General features: G+C 36.5%; 2 protein-coding genes across 2 annotated transcripts; both read left to right on the top strand.

Annotated features, from left to right (window-relative positions):
* Positions 1 to 461: 461 nt before the first annotated feature.
* On the top strand, positions 462 to 4,215 carry LOC127103386 (glyceraldehyde-3-phosphate dehydrogenase GAPCP1, chloroplastic). The gene is made up of 5 exons (XM_051040654.1): positions 462 to 598; positions 3,371 to 3,416; positions 3,499 to 3,641; positions 3,748 to 3,831; positions 4,110 to 4,215. The coding sequence occupies exons 1-5, from the start codon at positions 462 to 464 to the stop codon at positions 4,213 to 4,215; spliced, it is 516 nt and encodes a 171-aa protein (XP_050896611.1).
* A 190-nt stretch (positions 4,216 to 4,405) lies between these two features.
* Positions 4,406 to 5,524, top strand: LOC127130535 (cytochrome c6, chloroplastic). The gene is made up of 5 exons (XM_051059528.1): positions 4,406 to 4,550; positions 4,650 to 4,747; positions 4,825 to 4,856; positions 4,950 to 5,013; positions 5,124 to 5,524. Exons 1-5 carry the CDS (start codon positions 4,418 to 4,420, stop codon positions 5,262 to 5,264), a joined length of 468 nt encoding a protein of 155 aa, XP_050915485.1. The 5' UTR covers positions 4,406 to 4,417; the 3' UTR covers positions 5,265 to 5,524.
* The last annotated feature ends 4,901 nt before the right edge of the window (positions 5,525 to 10,425 follow it).

Below are 10,425 nucleotides of genomic sequence, written 5' to 3'. Positions count from 1 at the left end.
TAGACCTTCTGTCTGTCATATGTCACGAGCATACATTATCCAGGTACCATGATTGGTGTTTCAACTGAGCTGCTAAAGATATTTGTAACATAAATTATCTTATCCTTAGGTACCCATATTTTGGGTCCTCTTTTGTTAGCTTTCCCATAGTTTCTTACAACTTTGGGCCTTTTTGTAGAAGGATAATCATGGGGAATTTATGCATGATATTTAGGTTTCAAAACTGAGCTCTTACCTTATGTAGGTTTCTGTGTCTGTGCAGAAACATCAAGCTCAGTGCCACCAGGCAAGAAATGCTCATAGAGAGGTTATGGTTTTACCTTCTGACTTTCGTCAAGTTTTTGAGATTCTATATAACCTAAACCTTTCTTGCAATTTCTTATAACTCCATAGATCAAAGAAGCCATTTTTTTCTACTTATGCTTTTAGTCATAAAGTACTGGAATACTCTGTCATATCTTATGACGCAATCAGTACCAGAAGCTTCTGAGACTATTTCTTCCTCTAGTTTTGAAGTTTTACTTTTCAAAGTAGAGTTGTTACTTTCTAAAGAAAAAACTTTTTCATTTAGAGAAGAAATATATTTCTCAAGATCACTGTGAGTTTCAGAAGCAACTACTTGGACTTGTTTAAGGTCCTTGTACCTAATTTGAAGACTCTAGTACTTTTCCAGTATTTCAGAGAGACATGATTCTAAACCAGAACGAAATAGGTGAGAAAATACCTCTTCTGAATCAAAGTCTTATTCTGATTCTAACAACACCTTGTCTTCTGGTTCTTCAGAACCTTCTGGATCAGCTGTTGTTGCCATCAATGCAACACTGGCTTGTTCCTGGTCAGAATCTTATTCTTCTAATTTTGAGTCGTCTCATGTAGCCATCAGCCTCTTCTTTCCTGTAGAAAAATTCTTCTTAGGCCTTCTATCCTTTTTCATCTTAGGACATTCATTCTTGTGGTATGTCTCATTGCACTCAAAGTAGATAACCTCTTTACCAGAACCTTGCTTCTTCTGTCCAGACGAAGAATCAGAACGACCAGCAGTCCTTCTAGCTTCTCTGAACTTTCCTTGAACATTATGCATGTGCTTCTAGAGTCTGTTGACCCTCTTTGAAATCAGATACAACTCATCATCATCTTCTAATTCTTCATCAAAATCTTTTGATTCTTCCTCATCTTGATAATCTATTCGTCTTCTCAATCTTAGACTTTAAAGAAATAGATTTACCTCACTTATGAGGTTCATCTTCCTCGAGTTCAATCTCGGGGCTTCTCAAAGAACTAACAAGTTCTTCAAGACTAATACTATTAATATTCTTTGCTAGCTTCAAAGAAGTTACCATAGGTCTCCATTTTTTAGGGAGAATTCACTACGCCAAAAAGGTTTTTTAACAGCGCATCTAAGACAGCGCTTTTAAAAGAAAGCGCTGTCTAAGGTTAAAATAAAAATAAAACACGGAAAATGTTCTAAAAAAATAATGAAAGCGCTGTCTAAGGGGGGGTCTTAGACAGCGCTTTTAGAAAGCGCTGTCTAAGACCCCCCCTTAGAGAGCGCTTTTAGAAAGCGCTTTTAAATATAGACCTTAGTCAGCGCTTTTGAGAAAGCGCTGTTTAAAGTCTTTCAATTAAAAAAATCTGTTCATTTCTTCATTTAGTTGCGGCTGCTTCTTCATTTCGCCGTGTGAAACCCTATTTCCCCTAAAACCTCTCCACAATGCCTCCCAAGCTCGACCCATCCCAAGTCGTCGAAGTTTACGTCCGCGTCACCGGAGGTGAAGTCGGAGCGGCGAGTTCCCTCGCTCCCAAGATCGGTCCCCTCGGTCTCTCCCCGAAAAAGACCGGAAATTGCCTATGGCGGAGGCGGGAGATCCAAACAATATAAAACCTATATCATTTGTCTTGTTCCAAAGTCCTCTATCCGACTTCACCATCAATTTCATCTAATTCCTAACCAATCAACCAAATCGAGCCTAATGTCACAAGAACCCTAAATCAATCTTCCAGAAATTAAACGCAAGGGAAAGGAAGTTGATGCCAACTCATTTAGGGATTCAATTCCCTAGGCTAAGGTCTACATCTTGGCACAGGTTGAAGATGAACTGAAGGAGAAATGCAAAAGAGCTTATTGGCCGGAGTAGCTCTGACGTCTCTTCAAAGCGATTGACAATAAGCTCGAATATTCAAACTCCTATGTTACTTCAGGTAACTTCTACCAAAAACATCTCTTCAAGATTAAATTAATATCCTTATTCTTCTTCACTATGATCTCTTCTTCTACTATGAACTCTTGTTGTTGCTTTGAGAGGATTGAGAGGCTCTGCTTGAAGGAGATAGAGTGATTGAGAGAGAACTATGAGTTGGGAGAGAACTGTGAGGGATTGAATCTTCGCGTGAATGAATTGGTGAGGGAAGGTGTTTGTGTGTGAGGTTAAGAGGGAAACAAATAAGAGAGGTTGAGAGTATTTCTGGAAAAACGTGAACCCCCTTAAATGTGAAGTGTGAAGATGAATTTAAAAGGCTTTGAATCTGTTACGAAATGATACGTGAATTCAAATGAAATTCCATTTTCAGTTAGAAATGAAATGGTTTGTTAGTCACCAAATTCAAATTCAAATTCAAATTCAAGTGAAATGTGAACGAAGATACATATACTGTTAGTTTGAAAATGAGTTGTTAAGTGTTAATTACGTTATGATGTTGCCCTGCTATATTCTGTTACAAACTGTTAGTTAACTTTGGATGGGTTCTTGTTAGTTTAGTGTTTTTATGTTGAATGATAGCTCTTTTATGATTGTTACTTCTATGAACAGATGTATTTATTGTTGTTATTGTTTTATCCATGACTGCCAAATGATTCTTGATATTGCACCGTTGTTTTCTAATTTGCTCGGTTATGTTGATGCACTGTTGATGAATGGAATGTTGAGCTTGCTGCAATTGTTGAATGATATGGTTGTTGCTTGAGGTGGGACTATTATGATGTATCGATGAATGCTTGATGTTTATTTGCAGGCCCAAAGGGAATTTAACATGGCATGGCAAGTGGATAGGTGGAGCATGGAAGAATCATTAGGTTAAGGCTGCCATTCAAAGCGAGATACCCTTTTTTATCTTTTGATCAAAACCATGTAACCATGTAACCATGTGATGGGATAGGATGTAGCATGGTGCTATGATGTAATAACATTTATGGATGGATTAGTTAATTTATAAATGATCCATGCACCATTAATAACATTGTTTTTCATGGATATGTGTTAATGAAAAACAATGTTTATGGATTTACTTATCTAATATGCGTGTGTCTCGGTTGGATGCACTGTTGATGGAAAGGATCCGAAGGATTTGCAGCAGGAAATCAATGATGGGGAAGAGGTGCAGCTCAAAATATAATTCCAAGTTCTACCGGTGCTGCAAAGGTAAAGAGATGGATGGCCATAAGAGTTTCTGTGCTTACCAATTACATTTATTAAATTAGTTTTGCACTTTGTGAAATTCCAGGCTGTTGGAAAAGTTCTTCCCGAGCTAAATGGAAAACTCACTGGAATGGCCTTTCGTGTTCCTACTCCTAATGTTTCTGTTGTGGATTTAACCTGTCGGCTTCAAAAGAATGCCTCCTATGAAGATGTTAAAGCAGCAATAAAGTATGTCTCTTACTTTTCTGACCCGGCTTATATTCTCTCATGTCGAGTTGTTTTGTACTAACCATTCGTTGGTTTTCTATTACTTTGCTACTGAAAAAAAATGAAGGCACGCTTCAGAGGGACAATTGAAGGGAATTCTTGGATACACAGATGAGGATGTTGTCTCTAATGACTTTGTTGGTGATTCAAGGTAAAGTAAATGTTGCTGTATTTCAAATTTAGATCACTATCAGCATCTTTAAGAGGACAGACTCTTGTGCCTTTTATCTAGTATACATGCTAAAATCTGGTATTATGCACATTTTGAATTTTCATTTACATATGCTCAAAGCAGATTTTTATTTGTCTTAAAACTAAACTTTATTTATCTCGCTCTTTTATGATATTAGTCGCAGTTTTTTCTGTTGTGTTAGGATATGTTTGTTTGCCAAGTAAGCGTTTTAATTTAAATGTATTTCTTATTAACAGGTCGAGTATCTTTGATGCTAAGGCTGGGATTGGGCTTAGTAAGTCCTTTGTGAAGCTGGTCTCGTGGTATGACAATGAGTGGGGTTATAGGTATGTGTCTATGTAATTACAACTAAAAACTTTTACAGACTTGTGCATACAAATCTTAGTTTTAAATTGCACTCCACAACTATAATTGCGGATGTTGATCAGCAACATTAAAACTACAATTTCCACAACTGCAATTTAAAACCATGCATGTAGAACATTTTTCAATACTCAACTTTTTGATTTTGATTTTGATATTCATAAGATTGCAGACATATCTGATGCCCCTCCAACAGAGGAAGAACCAGTTGAAGCCCATTCCTACAAAGACAAACCAAGTCAAGTTTTTCACCACCCTGGCTCCTCCTCTTGCTGCTGCATTCCTGCTTTTTTCTCCAATTTGCGTCACTCCAGGTTTGCTCCTGTCTAAAATACTAAATTGCCCCTGCGCTTCTATTCAAATTGCACTACTTCTCCCATGCCAAATTGCCAATCACTTTTCTTGTTCTACAGTTTCAAGTGCCCAAACCCTAGATATCCTAAGAGGAGCCTCATTGTTCCGTCAAACATGTATTGGATGTCACGATGCAGGTGGAAACATTATACAACCAGTAAGCATATCATCCTCTTCAACATAACTTTTCTTAATGTTCTAGCAAACACAAAATTGATTTTTATTTTCTTACAGGGATCAACTCTATACACAAAGGATTTACAAAGGTAAAGAAACCTGAGAACTCTCATTGTGAATTGCTCTCTGCCCTAAAGTGAAGGCGTGAATCAATGTTTCTTTCTTCTGATGTTGCTGTACAGAAATGGAGTTGATACAGAAGAAGAAATCTACCGCATCACATACTATGGCAAAGGAAGAATGCCGGTGAGATATATTGTAATTGTATAGACTTGAGAATTTAGAATTAGCTTTTGTCTTTATGATTATTCTTCATTCTTCATAGTTTATGTTTAGGGGCTTCAATTTTCATGCAGGGATTTGGTAAAGAATGCATGCCTCGAGGGCAGTGTACATTTGGAGCTCGTTTGGAAGATGAAGATATCAAGATATTTGCTGAGTTTGTCAAATTGCAAGCTGATAAAGGGTGGCCAAGTGTAGAAACCGAAGAAAAATGATTTAGCAATTGAAATTTCTCCTCCATCCTGTCCTAATTAATTGGTACAGAGTCATTCATTTAATCGATTTATGTACATTAGTGTTTTTATAGGTTTTGGAATTTTCTTATAACAATTTTTGTGGTGTGTCACAATAATTAAATAGATAAAATAACTCATCTGAAGTGATTTAAAGTGAAAATGTGTTATTGCGAGAGGGTATAAATAACATTTCTAAAGGAAATATGTTATTGTAAAAGGTATCATTAACATAAAAATAGTGGAATTTGACGAGAGTCACACATGTTACTCTACATGAAAAACTATTTTTTTCATAATAGTTTTTATATTGATAACCATCAAAAAAGGATTCTCAAAAATACAAATTAGAAAGAGATATATTGAGTAGACAGTTAGTTATATGCATAACAACACCTTTGAAGAACAATCCAGTAAAAAAAAACAATTCAGTTCTTAATTATTTATAAAGTAATTACAGAACGATAGCAACCCCTGCCTTGTTTAGATATGCATGCATGCGATGGTTAGAATTAAATGATATAAACGAGGCAACCACAGTGCATCTAGTTACTGTAACTTTAGTAGTTTTGATTAGAGTTATTTTTGTAGTTTTAATATATTAGTAATTTTTGTATTGGTTTGAATTGGTATATATATATTTTTGTTAGCCAAAAATTGGTAGAAAAAAGGCCAAAATGGCATATATAAAATGTGATAATTGTCTGTCAAAATCTGGTTGAAAACAGGTAGAAATTCTGGTTTATAAACCTGGAAAAAATGTGGTTTAAAACAAAAGCTTCAAAAATTTTCGTATACCTTAGACAGCGCTTTTGTAAAAAGCGCTGTCTAAGGGGGGATTAGAAAGCGCTTTAGGCAAAAGCGTTGTCTAAGGGGGGGGGGGGGGGGGGGGGGGGGGGGGCTTAGACAGCGCTTTTTGAAAAGCGCTGTCTAAGGTATACCTAAAAAAATTAAAATAGGAGGGTCTTAGAAAGCGCTTTTGGCCAAAGCGCTGTCTAAGGGGGTGGGGCTTAGACAGCGCTTTTCAAAAGCGCTGTCTAAGGTATACCTAAAAAATTTAAAATAAGAGGGTCTTATAAAGCGCTTTTGGCCAAAGCGTTGTCTAAGGGGGGGGGGGGGCTTAGACAGCGCTTTTAAGATTTAAAAAAGCGCTGTCTAAACCTTTAGCAGCGGAGGTTTAGACAGCGCTTTAAAGCGCTGTATAAGGCTAAAAAAAGCGCTGTCTAAGGTCTTGTTTGTTGTAGTGATTTTAATTATCTTCTTGACATGGTCAACTATAGAGTATCATTTGTCCAGAACTTTCAGTCCTGCAATAAGCATCTAAAACCTTGAGAACATAGTCTTAACTGTTTCATCATCTTCCATTATGAACGCTTTGTACTTTTGGATTAAGGCCAAGGCCTTTGTCTTCTTTACTTGAGCATTCCCCTCTTGAGTCATCCTCAGAGTGTCGAAAATGGATTTGGCATAATCTCTATTTTTTATCTTCTCATACTTAGTATAAGAGATAACATTTAGCTTCTCATAATTAGAAGCAAAAAGAATATTGCAGTAACAACTTGATACCTTTCAGCACTTCTCATAATTAGCGCAAAAGCAGAATTTGGAACATAATTGTTTAGAAAATGATGATATTGCACGTCATATACTCATAATCAGAATTGGCTGTTAAATCTACACACTAACAAACCACTAGGGTGCAGAATTGTTCTAACACAAATACAACATTGTTATCATCATAACTCAAGGTATAGATGCATAACCAAATTTTGTTCTAACAGTACTGGGTATCTACCAAAAGATAGAACATACTGAAGAGGTCACATCACCATTCCCTAAGCCTTGCAACACAAAACCCTAGTTGACTTTATCCAGAAATCTATGGCTTTGACAAGACTAGTCTGCTTTGGAATATTGTATGGGTCATAGGCTCTTCAAACAATTAGAGTCTGAGATGTCACTAGATGCAAGAACATATGACTAGAATCTATTCCTTCAGAGGCTGATGAACATGTTCAGAGTCATCAGATTTTTATCAATTGTAATCAGACTCATTTGCTTCTCCATATATTGAAATTCTGGTATCAGATAAAAGATGTCGAAGGTAATGTCATGACACTAATATCTGAACAATACAAACAAGATAAAAGATAAAGAACAGTAATGCAAGAGACACAAGCAATTGTTAACCAAGTTCAGTGCAAACTCACCTACGTCTGGGGGCTACCAAGCCAGGAAGGAAATCCACTAAACATAATCAATTCAAAGACTCTCAGTAAACAACTTCAAGTTACAGTCTTTTCACCTAATCTCTACCCGTGTGACTTCTACCTAAGAACTCTTAGATATGAGATCCTACTCACTCCCCTTCAATCACAGCAATGATATAAAACAAGAATTACAATGAAAAGAAGACACTCTTCAAAGACACGTACTTGATCTTACTTAAAAGCTTCAATCAAGTAAACACACACTCATGCTTCAAAGCTTAGAATGGACAAATTACAACTCAAAAATCAGACCAATTCAATCATCTATGGATGAATTGAATGGCTTACAATTCACACGACCACACAAGACTAAAACCCTTATTCTCTCTCAATATTTCATTCGTTATTTCTTGTGTATAAAATCAGGTTTTCCATGTCCTTTTTATAGAAGCATTTGGCTGGGCTTGGACATCATAAAACGCTAAAATTATTTTCCATTCATATCTTCTCATGACAGTTGATTATATCTCTTTGGAAAATAAGTCAATCTAGTTGTAATTACTGATTGATAGCGTTTTCAATCATATCATCAATCATACACAGGTTAGCATTAAAAACGCAATCACATTGTAAGACCCCAATTTTGTCCCTAAGATCCCTCATGGCATCATAACATTTCATGGCATAGCCTCAAGGATCATTGAGCATCTTAGCTCCCTTTACCTTTGGGTAGGGATCTCTTGTGAGTGGTTTGAGATCACCAAGCATGCTTGAATTGTATATCATTGTTTTTCTTGTTTTATTTACTAACCAAAAGCAAAAAAATATGTGCAGTCAACTGAGGACCAAAAGTCAACTGTGCAGTCAACTGAGGGCTATGAGGTGGGGAAATGAGTTGAGACACCTCAATCATGTTCAAATGGGGTCTATTCAACATTCTAAACATCCATCTTGAAGATTCAAAGGTCATGGCAAAAGTTACTAAAAATGGAAAATGACCTATAATTCAAAGTTTCCAAATTTGGTAAGTTTTTGGTCCACATTCAACTTGACTTGTCAATGTCAATGACGTTTCAAATGGATTTTTGGTGAACATGAAAGTTGTAGATCTTTGCCTCCCCTTTCCAAAAAGTCCTAATTCATGTCCATATGATGAATGGTTGAGAAGTTATGGTCATTTGATCACAAAGTGTGCATGGAAATTCAAAATGGCATAACTTTTGATACATTGCTCCAAATTGGTTCATTCTTTTTACCAAGTGTTTCTCATGTGCAAGGCATATCAAATTGACATTACTTGGCTCAATTGTGCAAAGGGATCATGGTCAAAATTCACATTATTTCACACATGTGCAAATTGAAGAGATTATTCAACATTCATTTTTGGCTTAAGATGCAAGCAAATTGATCTTCAAATCATGACCATTGGATAATTTTGAGTGGATTAGAAGCTTAGCATGGGAGGGAACACGTGCATTATGGCCATGCTAGCTTAACGTTCATTTTTGCAAGATGCTTCAATACTCACTAATCATGGTTAGCCAATGAAAAAGAGGATTAGCATGGTCATTAGCATGAAGTATAAAAGGCCAAACCCTAATCATAATTGCAAGAACAGAGCATTTTCAGATCCAAATTCAAAAACTCCCTCCAATTTCTCTCACTTCGAATTCTCATTTTCTTCACACAAAGCTCAAAGATCTTCACATATTCTTGATCCTCATCCTTCACTGATCAAGAATCATCCATTGATTAGAGCAATTCAGCCAGATTTCATGCAGATCAAGAGCTTCCTCATGTGGATCGGATTTGAAAATTGAAGTAGATTCAAGAGGTTTCAATTGTTGATTCTTGCTTAAAGCTTCATAGGAGGTGCATAGGAGTTGATATGGAGCTTTTGAGCTTGTGAGAGCACGATTTCAGAGAGCTGCACTTCAAGGTGACTCCATTTTCATCATCTCTTTTTGCTGTTTTTAGATCATAGATTTGTAGATCTTGAAGAGTAGAGCATGCACATATGATTAGAATTGAATTTGGTTGAGTATTGAGCATGTTAGGTTAACTGGAAGTTTAGATCTCAGAAATGTTTGTCTTCGATTTGCAAAATCCATGGAGAGTTAGGATGATCCAACTGCATATTTGGAATCCTCGTTGAAAACCGGTTCGAATGATATAAGCCTTTTGAATTTCTGGAAAATTTTCACGGCGGAGCCACCGTGTGTCTCACTGGAGAAGACGACCGGAGCTGTAGCTCCGGCGTCTGCGTGTGTTAGGGTTTATGCTTATGTGGATTCCATGTGTGCGCTTGCTTGGACGTTTGATTGGATGAGATTTTTTGACTGAGCCACGCGTATGCTTTGAACGCTGAGTGGCATGCTGACTGTTTTAATGAAACGACGCCTTTCATACATTTGAATGTGAGCCGTTGGATTGATTGCGCGCCAGATCGTGTTGTTGTGGTATTTTCTGGATTTTATTCAAATAATTTCGTTTCCCTCCATTTCTTTTTGTTATTTCAATTATTTTTCTTGTTTGGTTTAATTCATAAAAAATGCAAAAATGATCCAAATGAATCCCAATTTCTTTTCATAGATTTGTATGGATGTCTACCTTTTTTTGATGTTAAGTTCAAGAATTGTTGATGCCTGGATTTTCATTTGTGCATTTTTGAATGAGCATTGTGCTAATTTGATCTATTGCATTCAATGCCTTGTGAAATCCTCATCTTTGAGCCATCTGATCCAATCTTTTGCATACTTGACATTCATACACAATATGAATTTTTGGTCACTGGTTAGGATTTTTCTGGCATGTTATCTTCATTTTTGACACATAGGGAATAATGTGACAATTTGTGTCACATTTTTGACATTGGTTTGGTGCATTTTTGTTCATATAGCATTTGCATCATTCTGGATTTGATTTTTTGCAGG

Source organism: Lathyrus oleraceus, chromosome 1, assembly GCF_024323335.1.
Source record: "Lathyrus oleraceus cultivar Zhongwan6 chromosome 1, CAAS_Psat_ZW6_1.0, whole genome shotgun sequence".
Lineage (NCBI taxonomy): Eukaryota > Viridiplantae > Streptophyta > Magnoliopsida > Fabales > Fabaceae > Lathyrus > Lathyrus oleraceus.
The sequence above is the reverse complement of the archived record's forward strand: the minus strand, read 5'-3'. Positions and strand labels throughout refer to the sequence as shown.